The 18,830-nt window shown below is 45.1% G+C and overlaps 1 protein-coding gene across 9 annotated transcripts in view; it reads right to left on the reverse strand.

The window, feature by feature from the left end:
* RAP1GAP2 (RAP1 GTPase activating protein 2) overlaps window positions 1–18,830 on the reverse strand; it is a 222,238-nt gene that overhangs the window by 37,082 nt on the left and 166,326 nt on the right. For all 9 annotated transcript variants that reach the window (XR_012008512.1, XM_072778999.1, XM_072779000.1 and 6 more), the window contains 7 exons: window positions 16,304–16,348; window positions 15,544–15,576; window positions 14,944–15,156; window positions 13,641–13,744; window positions 4,432–4,510; window positions 3,598–3,651; window positions 817–900 (listed from right to left, as the gene is read on the reverse strand). Coding sequence is in view for 8 of the 9 variants with exons in the window: in XM_072778999.1 (XP_072635100.1) it covers window positions 817–900; window positions 3,598–3,651; window positions 4,432–4,510; window positions 13,641–13,744; window positions 14,944–15,156; window positions 15,544–15,576; window positions 16,304–16,348 (612 nt within the window). In the remaining variant the exon portion in view is untranslated. The remainder of the gene's footprint in view (window positions 1–816; window positions 901–3,597; window positions 3,652–4,431; window positions 4,511–13,640; window positions 13,745–14,943; window positions 15,157–15,543; window positions 15,577–16,303; window positions 16,349–18,830) is intronic.

The following is an 18,830-nucleotide window of genomic DNA, read 5'->3' on the forward strand; positions in this document are numbered from 1 at the left end:
CAAACCACTTTTCAGGATGTTAATAAATGTCCATAGTAGGCAAGATAGGAAGTTTGTGGTCAAATAAGTAGGGGAAACATTGAGTTCAACATAATTATATGAGCTCTTTACCTTAGGTTCTCAGAGCTTTTAAAATGTTCTCACACAACCGCCCCCACCCAGAGTCATTTGTTCACAGAGTACCTACTAGACTAGTGTCTCATGGAACACACTTTGAGAAACATTATTCTGACCAACTAACCCCAAAGCAGCGTATAAGTGCTACAAGAGACAGGAGAGTGAGCAGTAGCATACTGATAAATTTTTTAACAGCCAGCTTTCCAAAGAGGAAAAACAGAAGCCCTGGGTTGCAAATTTCCATGGTGTAAATACTTCCACCATGGCTGATTTCAAGCAACCAGCATGACACTGCTGAACTCAGAGCTGGGAAGAGATGCATGCAATGCTCCAGCAATCTAAGGAAGTTCTGGGAGAAAAAGCTAATTCCCAGCTGGGAGGAGGGCAGGCTAGGAGAAAGCAGTTTGTGCTAACCCATTCCCTCTACTCAGTCTGATTTTTCTTGCAACAACAGCCCATAGTTAAATATAAGCTGAGGTGGCCAGGAAGAATTAGAATTAACTCTATGAAAAACTACATTGCTGTTTAAAGGATCTGCAGGCCGTCTTGTGAGGAGTAGTCCACTTTGAAGACTGTCACCTCCAGCCTAATTCATGTGTGAAATGTGATGGTTGTGTTCACATATTGAGGGAGGCGAAGAGGGAGTCCCCAGTGAGAGACCACAGGGCTCGGTGACCAGTATGGATTCGTGGCACTTACCTGCCTTGCTTTTTGATAAATAACCCCAAATTTGAATGTGTTGTTGACATCGTGCTCATCATAGGACACAATCATTTGTGAGGCCTGGAAAAATGTGGAGAGAAAAAAAAATCAGATTATTAACTTCAGAGACAAATGAGGAAGGAAATGGAAGGGAAAACAGCCACTCTGGTGGAGAATATGTCCCCCCGGTGTAAGACCTCCACACATGTGCAGGGAGGCAGAGTGAAGCCAGAGATCTCAGCTAGTTCCCGACCTGGGCTCCCCCATGGTGGCTACATCTCTGGATCACCATTCCATTCCCATCCAGATATGCCAGCCATGGCCTGGGCACACAGGGAGTCCAGCAGGACTAAAGGAATGGACTTATCCCAGTGCTTTATCTGTGATATAAAAAGTGAAGGACTGGGGCACCTGGGTGGCTCAGTGGTTGAGCATCTGCCTTTGGCTCAGGTTGTGATTTGGGGTCCAGGGATCGAGTCCTGCATCAGGCTCCTTGATGGGGGCCTGCTTCTCCCTCTGCCTATGTCTCTGCCTCTCTTTGTGTCTCTTGTGAATAAATAAAATATTTTTCAAAATAAATAAATTAAAACAAAATAAAAAGTGAAGGACCCCAAAACTGGGCAGGGAGGATGACATTGGCTCTAATTACACCTCTGATCAGCTGTATGATTTTGAGCAAGGCACTGCTCATACCGACTTCAATCCCCCTTTATCCGCAAAGTATGACGTCTCTAAGGAGGAACATACTGCCCTAAAACAATATATAAGGAGGGGGGAGGGAAGAAGAATCCTGACCATTGATTCTGTTTAGTTTTCTATTGTGCCTCAGTGTTGGTGTCCAGTGCTCAGAAACACTAGACTCTGTATCTTGAATCTGTTGCTTTTACCTAGATAGCTTTGAGTGTACCACTTTATTTCTCTGGGCCTCAGTTTTTCTCATCCATTAAATGGAAATGTGTGGGTGTGAAGATTCAGTAAGACCAGGCACATAAAGTGCTGAACACAGAGCAGCTACTGCCATCATCATCACCATCTATATAACTCTCCAAAAATATCAGAGCCAAGCCAGCTTGTTAGGAAAGAGGAGACTTGGTTGTTATTGGGATAGTCTCTGCAGTAAAAAGGAGGGATCTGACCATGTGTTACACAATAGGAAGAACAAACAAGGCATGACTGATTGGTCAGAATATGTGACCCAGGAGAGGCTCTCAGCTGCCCAAGGAAATGGACGCTTCTCAGCTCCCCGCCCCCCAATGAATAGCACTGCTGCCCAGCCCCAAAGGGAGACCCCACACCCACATGGAACGATGAGAGGTGCAGAGCAGCTGCTATGCCAGCGAAGAGGCATCCAGCCATGGAGACCTTCCAAAGAACATTCCAAACTCTGTGAATTTTAAAAACACAAACACACATACACACACACACACACACACCTCAGCCAGATTAACACCCCAGCCGGACTAAGCAGTCCTCCAAATATAGAAAACATGAAAATACAGCTGCTCTTCCACTATTACCAGAGCCGGAGTCTTTCCAAGTTACACAGAGAACTGTGCAAATGAGCGTCACTGGGTTCTCTCAGTGCATAGGATCTGATGACAAAAACTGCCAAATTTGTAGTCAAGTTAGGCCTTTATGATGGGGTTTTCATGTTTGGTTAAACCTCACTAATTCAGCTTTAATTACAAAGGGAAGGGCAGCCTTCCTGAATGAAAGCCTATTACTGGTGAGTGCCTACAGATGCTCAGAGGGCGTCTCAGAGAAGGGCTCTGGCACATTCTCTGTACAGGAGAGGACCCTGCCATCAGCTTAGCCACCGCACATGAATAAACAGTGTCAAGCACAATCATCAACATCCAAGGCATTTGTTCCAGGGGCTTCTGGATGTCTCAGCCAGGGCAGGGCTCCCTTCTCCACCAACCATTTCACCTCACTGTCCCTAAGCTGCCAGAAGTAGGATGCAGGGAACAGACTGAACCAGCCCCAGCAGGCCTCCGCTGCCACAGTGCTGGAACTCAGTGCAAGCTCAGAAGCGCAGCTCTGCTTCCACTCTGGTCTCTCTAGGCCCTGCAGGCTCATGAAGAGACAGTCTGTGTGCACTGGCTCTCTTCCTGTGGCAAATTTAAAGCAATTCACTGTGCGTGAGTGATTTAAGTCCTGTCACACCATAATTGTTCTTGAGTGGGTTTGTTGGTTTGTTTTGTTATTATTGCTCCTCTGCCCACCCACACTCCCACACCATGACTGGGGTCAGGTTCAGGCCAATCCTAAGGAAACCAGTAACAGAGAACCAATCCGTTTATTAACTAGGCCTGTGCAGGGGCTCGTCAGACCTCAGAGCTGCAGTAACCCTGGCCATGGGGAGCCATGATCTGGCCTTTTATTTCTCAGTGGGGTTCCGCCATCTGCCCCCCTTGCACCTCCACGATGACAGACCAGATCTGCACTAACTCCCCAGCTACCGGTAGAATAACTCTCCACCCCAGGCTGACATACTCAGGGAAGTATGACCAGAGCAAAGGGGAGAAGGCACAACACTGCAACCCTGTTACCCCCACAACAGATGGGAACCAGTTCAGGTGGGCCTCTACCCAGGCATGGCCAAGGATAGGCTCCCAGTGGACCAATCTGCAAAGGGAGGGTGGGAGACACAGAGGTTTATTGGGGGCCCCACAAAACCCCACCAAGATGCAGAGAACATCACACAGAGCCCCCAAGTATACAAATCCATGCCAAGCTAGAGAGCCCTGGGTAAGGGGACGAGGTGAAGGTCCTCACCTTGGGATACAGAACAGGGTTGAATTTCAGCCCCACAGCATCATCACAGAAAGCCTAAGCAGGAAGAGAGAGACAAATAGTTCAGGGGCTATTTCCACTGGAAACATCGGGCTCCCCTGCCCACCAGAAGAAAGAGCCCAAGAGGGCAGGACTTGTAGGGTCAGAGGCCTAGGGCTGAATCATGGCTTTGCTGCTCACTAACAAGTGACCAGGAAAGTTAACTAATCTTCCTAGGGCTTACTGATAAAATGAGGCCACAGAAGGCATTAGGCACAATTCTGCTTGGCATTCCCACTCCCAACATGTGGGGCCAACCCAACCAACCATCCTTCTCCCCCACAACTTGGCTAACTCAGGTCTCAAGTTCCCAGTGCCCCAGAGCAGTGACACGGGCTGATGGACACCAGCTGATGGACAGTTCCTCATTCAAGGGGGGGGTCCTCTGTCTGGGCCAACAGCCTGGCCATCCTCCAGCCCATGTCTCCTCTGCTGTGCAGGCTCCCTAGCCACCCCACCTCTGCCTCCTCTCAAGTCCTATAGCACTCTCCATAGCCAGCCCTGTCTTTCCATTTCTCTGGTCCCCTGAACCAGCTGTGAACTTGAGGGTAGAGACCACGAGCGGCCTCAGCTGTGAGGATGAGATGGGGAGGTCATAGGAAAGACGAGGACATCTTCCAGTAGTCCTCCTCCACCCCATCCACACAGTCAAGGGCCAAAGAGTACAGTGGCCTTCCCCCCTCCAAGGGCAGAGCCCTCTCAGAACAAGCCTGTTACCCCCACCCTAGCCCCAGGCTAAAAAGAGGAAGGCACCTTATCACAGGGGTTGGTTCTTACCTTTGCAATCTGAGGGACGCTGGGCAATTTGCTCAGTCCAGCCAAGGGGATCCGCTCGTGCACTGTCTTCACTTTGGACCTGTGCACATGAATGAGGGTGAGTAAAGGGCATCCACGAGAAAGGGAGTCCATTAGGAAAGGGGCTGAGATCATGCCAGACCACAAGGCACACTCGCTTCGTGTCTTCCGGAGTCAGATCTGCCATCTTTCACCCAACCCGTGAGTTGGGCATGACACTCAAAAGGTGGGAAAGTGGAATCTTGCAATGATCCCGGAGGAGGAAGATAGGTAAGAACCTGCCTGGTAGAGACGTCTGCAACTGAAATGTGGGACAGGCGGAGAGTCACCCTCAAATTCACCATGACTTTCTGGGTTGTTGTGGGGTGGTTTTTGTGTGTTCTCCCAAAGAACTGGGCACAGCTTCTGGAGAGATGTGTATTCTTACATGCAATTATGCCTTTATGAAAAGAAATTCAAATGCTTGAAAATCTGGATTTAGTCACAATATAAATGGGATGAAAGTTGCTTTATAAGAGGATTCACCGTAAGACTCTAAATTTAGCCCCCCCCCCCATTCATTTAGCACATTATGAAAGTGTTGAATTTTACTGAATGCTTTTCTGCATCTGCTGAGATGGTTTTTAATAGTCATATGGTTTTTAATCTGTTAACCTGGTAGATTACATTTCTATTGAGCTATCTTTTCCTTCCAATGGGTGAAATTCACTTGCTTATAATGTATTATTCTTTCATATCCTGCTGATTTTGTAAATATTTTATTGAGAATTTCACATCAATTACAACACTGACTTTTTGCTTTCTCGTTCTGCCCTTGTCAGGTTTTGATATCAAGTCGTTATCCCAGCCTCACAAAATTGCTAAGGAGCTTCTGATCCTCTGAATTAGTTTGTATACACCACAGGGATTTACTGTTCCTTAAAGGTTTGCTAAAACTCATCTGTGAAATCTCTGTTTGCTGGTTTTTTGTTTTTCGTTTTTTGTTTTTTGTTTTTTTGAGGGGGGATATCTTTGGCTACCAATTCAGTTTATTTAATGGTGAATATTTAGGTTTTCTATTCCTTATTGAGTCAATTTTGGTAATTTATGTTTTTCTATATAATTATCCACCAGTGCACTGACATAGAGTGGGTTTTGGTATTCTCTTGGGACTTAATCTGTACTCATATTCCCACCCCTCCCTTCACTGTCGTAACATGATCTGTTGTATGTTTTCTCTGTTTTCCATAATCACTCCTTGATGGAGGTGCACCTACTTTGTTAATCTTTCCAAAGATATAACTTTTGGTTTTGTCATCTCCATTCCTTTTTTTATTGTTGCTTTCTACTTCACTAGCCTTGTTCTTTGTCTTTTTTATTTCCTTCGTATTACTTTTGGGGTTTTTTTCCTACTGTTCTTTTTCTAACTTCCTGACCTGCATGTTTACATAGTTAATCCTTCTTCTTTTTCACAAGTGCATTTAAAACTATACATCTTTCTTTAAGTACCACTTGAATTGCATCCCACATATTGATAGGTAGTATTTTCACTGTCATTCAGTTCAAAATATTTTGTCAGTTCTTTTGTCCTCCTTAGTCCATGAGTTATTTAAAGGGTCGTCTTCTTTTTTTTATCTAAGTCTATGATCTCTTCCTTTAGCAACTGATTTCTTTTTTTTTTTTTCTTTTAAGATTTTATTTACCTGTTTCAGAAAGAGAGAGAGAATGAGCAGTGGGGAGGGGCAGAGGAGAAAGAGAAAAGCAGACTCCCTGCTGAACAGACACCCTGATGCAGGGCTCGAATCCAGGACCTGGAGATCATGACCTGAGCTGAAGGCAGATGCCTAACCAACTGAGCCACCCAGGTGCCCTAGTAATTGTTGACTTCAAACTTAACTTTCCTATATTCAGAAAACATAATCTGTTATTTTAAATTTGTTAACTTAATGCACAGACTTTTTAATGTTCCATGAGGGCTTTAAAAAATGTATTTTTTTCTCTTGTTGAGTTCAGGAATGTATATTACAAGATCAGATTTGTTAACTGTATTGTTCATATCTTCTACCTACTTAAAATTGTTGTCTGCTTGGTCCACTAGTGTCAGAAAGATGTTACTAAAATCTCCCGTTATAACGGAGGATTTGTCTATTTCTTATATTCCTATCTGTTTTGGCCTTTCTAAATTCAAGATTATACTATTAAGTATAACTTCATGACTGTTAGGTCTTGTTTATCATCATGGGGACTGAGCCCTCTGTGGGTCCAGTAAAGGGTATTTTTCTCTGCCCAGGTATTGAACAGGTTCAGAAACAAAATTAAGAGTAAGACGGCTGGAATTCAAAGTAAGTCCTTTGTTACTCATAAAAAACCCAGTTTAGTGTAAAGATGAAATAGGTCTTCTAATTCAACCCCAGGATTGTCCAAAGGTGGTGCCGGGCAAGAGGCCAGCCTCCTCTGGAGGAGTCTGCTCAGGTGGGACTTACAATACAGGGGAGCAAATGGCACACCCTGAAGGCAGCCAGCTCCAAGAGGGAAGAAAGAAAGATGAGGGCTTCCCATGTCAAGTTCTTGCTCCCTAACTCATCAGAGTAGGCAGAGAGCCAAAGGGGTTACACAGAAGTGTTCCTTCCATACAGCAGGAAACATCAGGACCCAGGAGACTAATTTCCAAGTTACAAAGGAGTACACTCTCTTTATCCCTACTAATGCTTTTTTTCCTGAAATTCTATTTTGTCTGATATTAATGTTGCTATACCACCTGTTAGCATTGGTTAGTATCTTCCCAGAATACCTTTTTTCAATTTCTTTATTTGAAATCTTTCAACACTGTTTTTCTTTGGGTATGTCTTTAAAAGAAGAATGTCTTTGGGTATGTCTTTTCTTTGGGTAGGTCTTTAAAACCAGAATCATTACTGGTGTATTTACCCAAAAAATACAAAAACACTAATTCAAAGGGATGCACCCCTGGGATCCCTGGGTGGCGCAGTGGTTTAGCGCCTGCCTTTGGCCGGGGGCGCGATCCTGGAGACCCAGGATCGAATCCCACGTCGGGCACCCGATGCATGGAGCCTGCTTCTCCCTCTGCCTGTGTCTCTGCCTCTCTCTCTCTCTCTCTGTGTGTGACTACCATAAATAAATTTTAAAAAATTTTTTAAAAAAGGGATTCACCCCTATGTGTATTGCAGCATTATTTACAAAAGACAAATTATGGAATCAGCCCAAGTGTCCAGCCCAAGTATAAATGAATGGATAAAAAAAATCCGTGCTGTGGTATGTGTATACACACACACACATACACACACACCAGGATATTATTCAGACATAAAAAAGAATGAAATTTTGTCATTTACAATGACAAGGATGGAGTAAGAGAATATACTGCTAAGTGCAATAAGTCAGAGAAAGACAAATACCATATGATTTCACTCATATGTGGAATTTAAGAACAAAACAAATGAGCAAAGGGAAAAAAAAGAGTGAGATAAACCAAGAAACATACACTCAACTCTAGAGAACAAACTCATGGTGACCACAGAGGAGTTGAGTGGGTGGGTGGGGGGAAACAGGTGATGGGTATTAAGTAGGGCACTTGTCGTAATGAGCACTGAGTAATGTACAGAATTGCTGACTCACTATATTATACACTTGAAACTAACATAACACTGAATGTTAATAATACTGGAATTAAAACAAACTTAATTTTACAAAAGAATGGCAAAGAGGGAAAAAAAAGAATATAGCTATATTTTTAGCCCAATCTGATTGTCTGGTATATTCATATGACAACTTATATTTATATTTATTGTGGTTACTAATGTATTTGAAATTATTTCTATTATTTTGTGTTTTAATATACCCCGTGCTTTCTTTCCTTTTTAAAATTCCTTTCCTATCTTTAACTTAATAAAAATAAAAATTGCAATTCTCTTTATCTCTCTGCTAGTTTGAGCTATAGATTGCAGGTCTAATAACTTCCAATACACATACGTATACATTTTTCCAACAAACTCTAAACTTACTTGCTATGTCTCTGCTGAGGAGGGAAAAGGAAACAGTAACTTAGTAATCTCTTCTGTCCTTTCTACTTCTGTTTAGGTCAAGCCTCTTTTTGAACACACAAAAATTATTTCTTTATTCCCCCATCAGTAATTTGTCAAAATAATTTGCCTATTTCTTGCCACTTTATTTTTTTTTTTTTAAGATTCATTTATTTTGAGAGAAAAAGCACAAGCATGAGCAGGAGGAGCAGAGAGAGAGGGAAAGAGAATTCCCAAACAGATTCTACACTGAGTGCAGAGCCCAACGCAGGACTTGATCCCACAACCCTGACATCATGACCTGAGCCAAAACCAAGAGTTGGAGGCTCAATTGACTGCACCACTCAAGTACCCCTTGCCACTTTTTAATTGCATCTTTTCTTTTAATTTCTCTTTTCTTCTGGCTGAAGTACATCCTTTAGTAATTCTTTCAGGGAGAGTCTATGAGTAGTACACTCATCATTTTTTTTGTCTGAAAAGAGTTTTATTATTGTCTTTGTAGATAGCTTCTCTGGATATAGAATTTTAGGTTAACGGATTCTTTCCTTCTTTCTTTATTTCCTCCAACATTTTAAAGATACTGTCCTTTTTTCTTGTGGCTAATAAGAAATCTGTTCTCAGCCTGGTTGACATCACTGAATAGATGAGTGACTTTATCCTTAGGCAGCTTTAAAACGCTCTCTTTCTCTTTGGTGTTCTAATGCTTCACTTCAATGTGTCCAGTAGTATTGTTTTGTTTTAAAATCATGCCTCAGCACCACAGTGTGTGCTTTCTTCAGTTCTGAAATATTCTCAGCCATTGTTTCTTTGGCTAGCTCTTCTCCACTGGCCTCTCTCCTCTTTCCTCTAAAACTCTAAGACAAATACTGGGACCTATTAGTCTGTTATCCACACATTTTCCTTTTTTTTCATGTATTTCGTCACTACATCTGTGCCATGCTCTGGATGAATTCTTTGAGACTATCTTCTATGCACAGATTCATGCTTTGATTCTGAACAGATTATATTAGACTAGATTTTATCCTGTTGTTGAGGTTTCTTTACTTCCACTGTTTTATTTTTTTTTTTTTTTTTTTTTTAAAGATTTTATTTATTTATTCACGATAGTCACAGAGAGAGAGAGAGAGGCAGAGACACAGGCAGAGGGAGAAGCAGGCTCCATGCAGGGAGCCCGACGTGGGATTCGATCCCGGGTCTCCAGGATCGCACCCTGGGCCAAAGGCAGGCGCCAAACCACTGCGCCACCCAGGGATCCCCTACTTCCACTGTTTTATTTCCAGTAATTCCAATTTCTTTCATTTTGTACCCATGTATATCCATTCTTGATTCATTTCCATTCATTCACTGTATCATAATTTGTTATCCCTTTTATAGATGATATTCATTCTTTGTCTTCTTCAGATGTTAAATATACTTGAGTCATTTTGAAAGAGTACCATTATTTGCATTTCATCATCAGTAAAACCAGTTCTCATTTCTTAATGTTTTCAGCTGTCCTTCTTAATGTTTTGGAACTTTCCATCCATTTTTCTCTATCCTCAGTGTAAGGCACCTTGGTGCAGCTCCCATCAAGGTTGTTGGTTTGCACAGTTCTGGGGGCAGGATTCACCTTATGCAGCCTGGTGGCCTAATCACATGATAACAGCTGACCCATCACAGTAGCCTATCACTCATCTTCCTGCTTCTGGCCTTGCCTTCCCTCCAAGACATTCTCCTTTCTCTAGCCAGTCATCATTCTACAGTGCAAATCATATCATGATATTCCCCTTTCAGGAGCTCTCCTCTGGCTCACAGAAGAAAATCCAAATTCCTGGACACAGTCCCTACATGATTTAGCTTTTCCTTACCTCTCCAGCATGACCTCTCAACCCTACCCTCACACATATACACATGCAGACACACACTCCAGATTCAAGCTCTTAGAAACTTCTTCCAGTTCTCCCATACCATCTATCTTTGGATCTCCGTCACTGCCTAAAATAACCCATGTCCATAAGAAGATGAGTGAGAATGAGAACAGGAATAAGAATACCTAATATATACTGAATGTTTTCTGTAGCCAAGTAACAAGAGCTGACCTTATTCCTTACATTAGCCCCACCTCTGGACAAAGTCTGGCACATATTAAGCCCTGTCTGAACAAAGCTTTATCGTTTATGAATAGACAATAGTCCTTTCTGTCACATTTTTGCTTTTTTTTGCCTCAAATTCTACTTTTCCATATTAATACTGCCAACTGTGCTACCTTTCTGTATTTGATTGCTATAACTATTTCTCAACACGTTTCTTTTTAAATATACTGAGTTACTTTCCTCAATAAAATATAGATACATTAATTGAGTGGTGGGGAGTTGGAGGGATGACTCAAACTGAGAATCTTTGTTATTTAATAGTGGAACTTAACTCATTTATAGTTTTAACATCACACGTACTTACACATCTACTTATTTATATTTCTTTACTTCCTATCTTTTCCTATACTTTCATGTTTTCTTTATCTTCCTTTATTTTGGAATATTTTCATGCTACCAGTGATTTTATGTCTGTAGAGTACTACATTTTCATCAAACTATGTCCAGCAATTAGTTTCCTTTCACTGATTTTATCTGCTATTGGGTGAGTCATTTTGATCCGCAGAGTTGTATCTTCAATCAGCTTAAAAACATTAATTATCCTCATGTTTAATTCCTCCTCACTATCCTCATATTCATTATAATTTTGCTCATCATTTTAGAGTTGTTGTGTTTTCCTTTGAATTATGTGAAAACCTCTTAAGCTTGCTCTCAATATTACAAACTGGGTTTTCCATAAAGTAGACTCTGCTCTTTACTGCTTCTAATACCATTTAAAATTATTTTTGTTCATTTTTAGTTTTTTTATATTCCTTCCTTAATTAGCAACTTTTTCATCTCATTCTGTTGTCCTATTTTATCTTTTGTTTTTTCTTTCAAATTTTTTTTTCTGCAAGTTTGCTGAAAATACACAGTTAATAGATAATCTAAATTCTACTTGGCTTTCTGTAGTAAATCCTTTCTAAAATGTAGTCATTTCCCTACCTTCTAAATGCTAAGGGTAATATTTTTTTAGATGCAGAATCTTTTCTTTCACTGACCTGTGAGGGGTTTTTCCCCCCTACTTCTTTATATTCAAACTTGAAAAGAAGAAATCTACTTGGGCCTGTTATTCATTATGCAGTAGTGGACAGACTCTCCTCTTGGCTACTCTCATAGCACACACAGAGGCTGTCAGAATATTCTTCTCAGATTTTAAGCTGGAGAGTTGGTTGTTTTAAGACATCAGTTAAATAATCCAGAAGCCTACAGGGAACAAGGAAGATGCTGTGATAGGATTCACTGCCAGCAGGGGAGTTTCACCTCTGCATAATTTCTTCTTTGTGTCTGGTAAAGCTTCTAAAGCTGTGGAGCCAATTTTCTTACGTCCGGTTTTCAATTTGGCCTGGTCATCACCCTAAGTACAGGATGTGATTGTCCAACTTCCTAGCTGGTATAGAGCTTCTCCCTGCCACCCCACTCACTGGGTTTCGATTTAGGAGAGCCAGATTTGGGCTTGCCCTTGGACTCCCCAGAGGATTGATTTCAAATGCTGTCAACCCAAAACAAAAAAAGTGGTTCCATATGGAAAGACTCCTGACTATTCCAGGGCTCCCACTCACTTCTAAAGAGTACAGGACTCCCCCAGAATCTCCAATTTCATATATTCCCTTGCTACGCTGCTGTCTAAAGAAGGTGAGCTAGATTTCAATTCTCAGTATCATCTACATTATAGTCCTAACTGCCCTGCAGATGATTTTTAAAAATGTTCAAAGTGTGTGTTGTGTTCCTGACACCTTTCTCCAGTCTGCAGTTCTAAAGCAGCATTTCAGATAGGATATACTATTGGAAAAAGGGAGTTAGATCCTCGTGTTCAACTGTCATCTTACACAGAAATCCTACCCAATCTAAGTCTGATTTTTACTACGAAAGGAAATAATTTTCTTTACAGAGATACACCTCGCTCAAAATCCTATTTGGAGTTGGGAATCCACAGATCACTCTCTCAAAAAATTTGTTCTAGCAATTTAGTTAACTTCTCCTTGCCTTGCAAATATGATTTCTAGCCAAGTGAACCTCAGTAAAAAAAAAAAAAAAAAAAAAGTGCTTCCTTTCTTAATAAAAAACCAAGATTGGATGGGTGCTGACAACTTCCTTCTACCACCCATACACACACACCCACCTTCTCCCATAGAACAGCTATGTGCCGCTGCTTCCTCCTGTATTTATCTCAATATTTGGGCAGAGAAAATTATGTTATTACTTTTTTCTAAATACAATCAAGGACTTCCAGTTAGATTCAACAACTATAAACTGGGAGCCTGACAGGTTCATAGCACTCTGCTAAGCACTAACTCTTAGCCTTCCAGGCTTCTCCACCAACCCATCAGGGACACAGATAAATAAGACACAGACTCTCTGTGCTCCCACAGCATCCTGTACATATCACTAAAACAATACCTGTGACATATACGAAAATCCTCTGCTTTTTTCTTCCTACTAGACCATAAGCCTTTAGAAAACAGATCACCACTCAGTCATCATTGCATCCCCGGCACCTATTACACTTCCTGGTAAAAGGGAGGTTTTACAAAACATGTTAGTCGAACAAAACAGAAACCAGTTCCAACTCCTGCCCTTGAGGAGAAAGAGGTTCCCTGGCTTAGCTGCATATCAGTGCTCTTGTTGTGACCACCTTTCCATCTCAGGGAATCCAGCATGCACGCAGATGCTTTGGGATCTATCTTCCCAACTGAATGTACAACACAGACAGTGTTCTGGCAAACCTTCTCCCAGGACAATATGGAGTTGTAGCTCAGCAGAATAAGCCATCTCTAGTTGTTCTTCCCAAATTCTTCAGAGTCACAGTCCTCACAGGACAGAAAGGTAGGTGGGAGTATGGCCTTGGTGACCTTGAGACTAGGATACCACTCTGACTCCTACAATCCACCAGCTGACATAAATACCTGGTCTCTTGGCCTGGCAACTAGAACTTAGCCTCAGGATTCCAGCCAGTCTGCCCGCACCTGGGCCCCGCCCCCGCCCCCAGCACACACAGACCAGACTGGTCAGACTGGTATTTCTGGGGCCAGTAGAGGTGTGGCCTCCAACTGTGCAGCCCTACCTGAGAATGATCCGAAGGTACTCCATGCCCTCTGCCTCCTCACACTTGATGGACAGCAGCAAGTTCCCCAAACTGCTGCCAGTACAGTAAAAGTTTAGGTGATCCTAGAAACAGAAATCAAGTATTAACAGGGAGGAGGGGACCTTCCAAATCATTTGCTCCCCCGCAAATCACTTCCTTCCCCAGGAGCAAGAAGCCCCACATAAAGGAGGAGGAAAGATAAGGATGCTACTACTGCTGTAGCTACTGTTGATGATGAGAAGGAGGATGTAGGAGGAGGAGGGGAAAGAGCAAGATCACAGGAATAGACTCCAATGGCCCAGTCACTGGGATGTGCCAGGCAATGGACTAACACTTAACACACAGACTCCTTCACTCTTTACACAATTTTATGGAGGAGATGACATCATCACCCCCATTTCACAGGTAAGTGAACTGATGTCCAGGGAGATTAAGTAAACTGCCCAGGGTTACACAACTAGTGACAGATCCAACATTCAAGCCTACCTTGAATGCTGAGGTTCAAGTTCTCCCCCAAAGAGCCCCCACATCTAGCTCCTTGCTCCCTGGGGACAGCCCTTGCTGATTCACACTATGTGAGGAAATAAAGCTAGAAGGCCCCTTGATTCCCCCACCCAGGGGGAGGTATGGTCTCTCTCAGGCTCAGGAGCCCCCACCCAGACCCAGCCGTATGGGGCGGGGGGGGGGGGGGGGGGGCTGGAATTTGCGTTTGAACAAGTTAGGATGGGAGGGGGGAGGTTCTAATGCAGTTCCTCCCTATGAGACTGTGCAAACTGCCTTAGGCTAGAGACTTCTGGAACCTACCCTTGCAACTTCCAAACCAGGCAAGTCTGAAGAACAGAATATATTTAAAGAAATGTAACTTTGTCACTTTTAAGCAATCAGAGGCTCATAGCACATCATCTGGTACAAGTGCCCTGGGGACCTGCTGGTGTGAGGACAGGAGAGATTTGACTACTTAGATGGAGACAAAGACTTCCAAGGTGTTAGAACATATTTTTCTCCTTTACCCACCTTCACTCCCAACAATACCCATCCTATTACCTCCGAGAACATCTGCTAGGGGTGGTGCCCCCAAGGACCCATCACACCAAGCCTTCCTGACTTCCACAACTCCCCCAGAAGCAGAGCTAGTAGACTTCCCCACCCAGGACAGCAAGCCCTAGGGAGGGGGCAGGTCCGGGAAGGAGAAGAAATGGAGACGGGGTGCTGGAGGAAGCCGAGGCAGGTGCGTGTCTCTGTCCGGCCCATAGCTGCTTTCATGCTGGACCCTCAGCCTCACCTTCCCTAGGAAGTGCCTGCGGTAGGCCCTGGCTTCACTCTTGCACTCGAGCTTATAGCCAAATGTGCTGGGGCTGAGGCTGTCTTCTTCTTCTTCCTCACAGATGCTGCTACCAAGGGAGGTCGGCGTCCCCACGTTCTCCGGGTCCTCAATCCAATAGCCCCCAAACTGAGGCAGGACAATCAGGGGATACGGGCCTCCTTTCTCCACAACCTAGAGGCAGAGAAGGTCTTGCAGTGCGGCCAGCCCTGGCTCTACAGGGAAAGGGGAAGGTAGGGGTGCCAGTGGTGGTATCCCCCACCTCTGAACTGCTCCAAGGTGGAGACTGCTGTATTTGAGGCCAAATACCATAACATAAACTTAAGTCCAACAACATCTTCCAGCTTCACCAACCCTGGAGCAACCAGAATTGCAAGGCTTTGATCAGCACCCCAGTCTAAACATGGCAAAACTGAGGCCACAATGGTAAAAAAAAAAAATCCCAGGCCTGCAGTTCTCCCCACGTGGTATAGAGCAGGGGCCATCAACATATCAGCTCCTCCAGCCCCACCCCAGACATGAGACCCAGAGCAGACTGCGGTATGGTCAGGGGGCTCCTACCTCATCAATGCTCGGATACGGGATATAGTCGTCCTGCAAGACAAACCAGACAAGACTACCATTAGGCCCGGCAGCACCCATGAGGTGTGATGGTTGCTTCCATTCCCCTCTCCCAGGTCGGGGAGGCTGGGGGGCCTGGCAGGCTGCACCCGAGCTTTGAGGGCATCAAAGAGAAGGACATCAGATGAAGAACAGCAGAGAGGCAGCTCTGGAATCTGGCTTCCCTTCAGTGCTTCCTCAAACTGACAGAACAAGAACACAAACCTGGCTCGTGGTACAAAGGCTCTGAACTTCAGGCCTTTAACGGCATTAGCTTCACCCCTTGGGAAGCTGTAACAGGAAGACGACCCCTGATCCCACCCAGTCGGGCCTTCAGGCAAGGGAGCTGACTGACCTCCAAGTAATGAGCTATACCCCTGGGCCTTGGGAAAGGAAACTGAAGCGGAGAGCTGAGGATCACTGGAGCCCAGAGCCTAATTCCTCTAAATGCTGTGTGCGGTTCATTTGCAGAAGCAGATACAGAAGAGCTAGACCAAGCCAGGAGCCTTAGGTCTCACCCGAGGCTTCCACCCCAGCCCACACTCAGGCTGCCCTAAGGCATCAAGCCAGGGCCCTCTTACTGCCCACCGGGTACCAGTCAACACAGGCACATCCACTTAAGTAGCTCCTGGTGAAGGGTAGATCGAAGACAGCAGACCCCAGCACACCGGCCGTCCCCCCCGTCGGGCCCACTGGGCTGCACCTCACCCACACACCCCACCTTGTTCTTCTGGGGTCCTGGCTTTTGCTCTTCAAGCTTGATTCCCTGCGGAAACAAGGAAAAGAGGATTCGTGGAAAAGAAAAGGTCATAAAATAGAGGCCAAATGGAGGGTTCCCTTGGGATTCTCAAGCACCTGCCTTCATAGGGTTGGTAAGAACAGCAACAGCTAATGGGTGCCGGGTCCTTACACATCACACACCTTGTCACACTCGGTCCTCAGCTCCAAGTAAGGCAAGAGGACAGGCAGACAAGAGCACAGACTTGAGCCAGATCCCCAGGGCTCAAATCTCCACACTGCCACTTAGGACCTTGGGCAAGTCACAAAACCTCTGTGGCTCACTGTTCCCATCTGCAAAAGGGGAACAGTAATAGCAGCTACTATCCTGGTAAAGGTTAAATGCTGATGATATGTTAAGCCTTTGAAAGAGGGGCTAGTTTTGCCATAGGTCATTATTACCAAGAAGTATTACCAACCTGACACCGAAATCTCTCTGCCAGGCCCCAAGAACCAGTAGGTAAGGGGCAAGGATGGGAACACCTGAATGGTGTCAAACCCAATACTGTGGACCTGGTGCCCCAGAGCTCCCTTCCCTCCTTGGGGCACAGACCCACAGGTGACAGGCTGGGGGTTTGGGGCTCATTCACTTCTGGGAAGCAGTTCCTTGTCCCATGGTCCTATGGTCAAGATCTGACTGGACTGGGTTTTTTCAAGAAGGGAGCACATGATTGAATAAATAACTAAATAGTCGTAGGAGATGGTAGGACAACTGGGAGATAAGACCATGCTATCATTAACATAACACAACACATGAGGATTTAAGCTTCCTCAGCACCCTCCCACTGTGGTCTCCTAGGAAACCCTCAGCACCATTATACCAAAGGAAACTGAGGCACAAGGAGCACAGCTAGAGTAGCAGGGCCAGAACTGAAGCCAGGCTGTCCATTCAAGTGCACGATCATATCCCACAGCCCTGAGTCCACAGCTCCTGCTCACTGGCTGGATTTAGACTCCAGCTTCTCTGGACTTCTTGGGGCTGAGTCACCCCACAGCACTGCTCAGGAGGGCGTGGGAGGACCCCTCCCACTGGACAGGTGCTCCTCTCCCCACACAGGAAGAAAACCACCTGGGTGGCCCTGTAGACCCTTGTCCAGGGAAGCAAACTGGGCGGGTGGGGAGGGGGGTGATGTCAGGAGTTTGTTTTGTTTGTCCTGCATTAGTCACCCCTGCCTGGGAACAGCCCCTGGGCAGGAAAGTAACCTCCTCCCCTTCTCTCCCCTCCTCTCCCTGAGGACAGAGCCTCCACCTAGCTCTGGGCCCTCTCCCCTCTGTGTGCCTGCCTTTGCAAAAGGCATGATCGTTATCCCCTCTCTTCCCTACCATGAAGAAATGGAGACTCAAAGAGGCAGAGCGACTGGACCAAGGACACCCATCTAGGCAGTATCAGGGGTAAAATTTTGAACCCAGGACCAAATGGGCCCAGTGCTTGTGTACTCAGTCCACATTGCTTCACAGGGATTGTGCCCTTCTTCCAGTTCCTCCACACTCAGGTGCGGGGTCAGGAACCCTGGATCTGAGGTTCAGGTCTCCACAGCTCAAAGAGTACACTGGGCACTGGACGGCTCTGAGACTCAGTGTCCGCAGCCAAAGCCTGAGAAGGGGTGGCACCCACACCCCGGGACAGGATCTGGCCATACCATGCCACCTGCTTCGCTCCCACTATTGACCCATATGTGAGGTTTGTATAATCAGAGGAGCTGGAAACTGCAGGCCTCTTGGAGGCTGGGGCCTGGCATGGCACACAACAGGGACCTAAAGCCTGAGAAGTTTGATTCCAGCCCCTGACCATCTCAACTGAGATGGAATAGGTAGACCCTTGGACAGCTGCTGCCTCAAACACACAGAGGGAGCGTAAAAACCAGACCCCTGCCCTCAAGAGGGTCCCAATCTAGTTGAGAAGTCCAGCAGTCTGGAAACAGAAATGACAGACAGGAGGCCAATTAAGTGAGGCTGAATTCTGCACTCAGAGAGCCCTTTGTGGGGGAAGCAGGGGTCTCTAGCTGGGGGTGAGGGACCGGTGGATTGTGGGAGCAAATGAAGAGAAGGCAGGGTGAGCCACATATCCCCTATCAGCTTCCCTAAGAGGTGGGATTTCATGAGCTCGGGGTGAGAAATGGAGCTCTACCCCAGGCAGTTGAGCACATAATTACACACTATCTCTCACTGCTCACTGTCAAAGTGCAAGCCAATCCTGTTTCCACAACTTGACTAAGTTCCCTAAATATCATACTCTGCAGTCCCCATACTGCTGGGCACAGAGGAGAATCTTAATAACTTGTTCCTTGAGAGTTCAGGAGACCTGGCTTCCCTGCAAGCACCTCAGCAGCCCCACCTGCATCTCAGGACTGCAGGGGCACCCTATCTGCTTTTCCCCTAGAGTTTCCAGACCATGACCACAGAATCTTCCTTCCTTGACAAGTCAGCAGCATCTACTTAGGGTATAAAGGACATGACATAAGTGCTTTAAG

Source organism: Canis lupus, chromosome 16 (assembly GCF_048164855.1).
Source record: "Canis lupus baileyi chromosome 16, mCanLup2.hap1, whole genome shotgun sequence".
Lineage (NCBI taxonomy): Eukaryota > Metazoa > Chordata > Mammalia > Carnivora > Canidae > Canis > Canis lupus.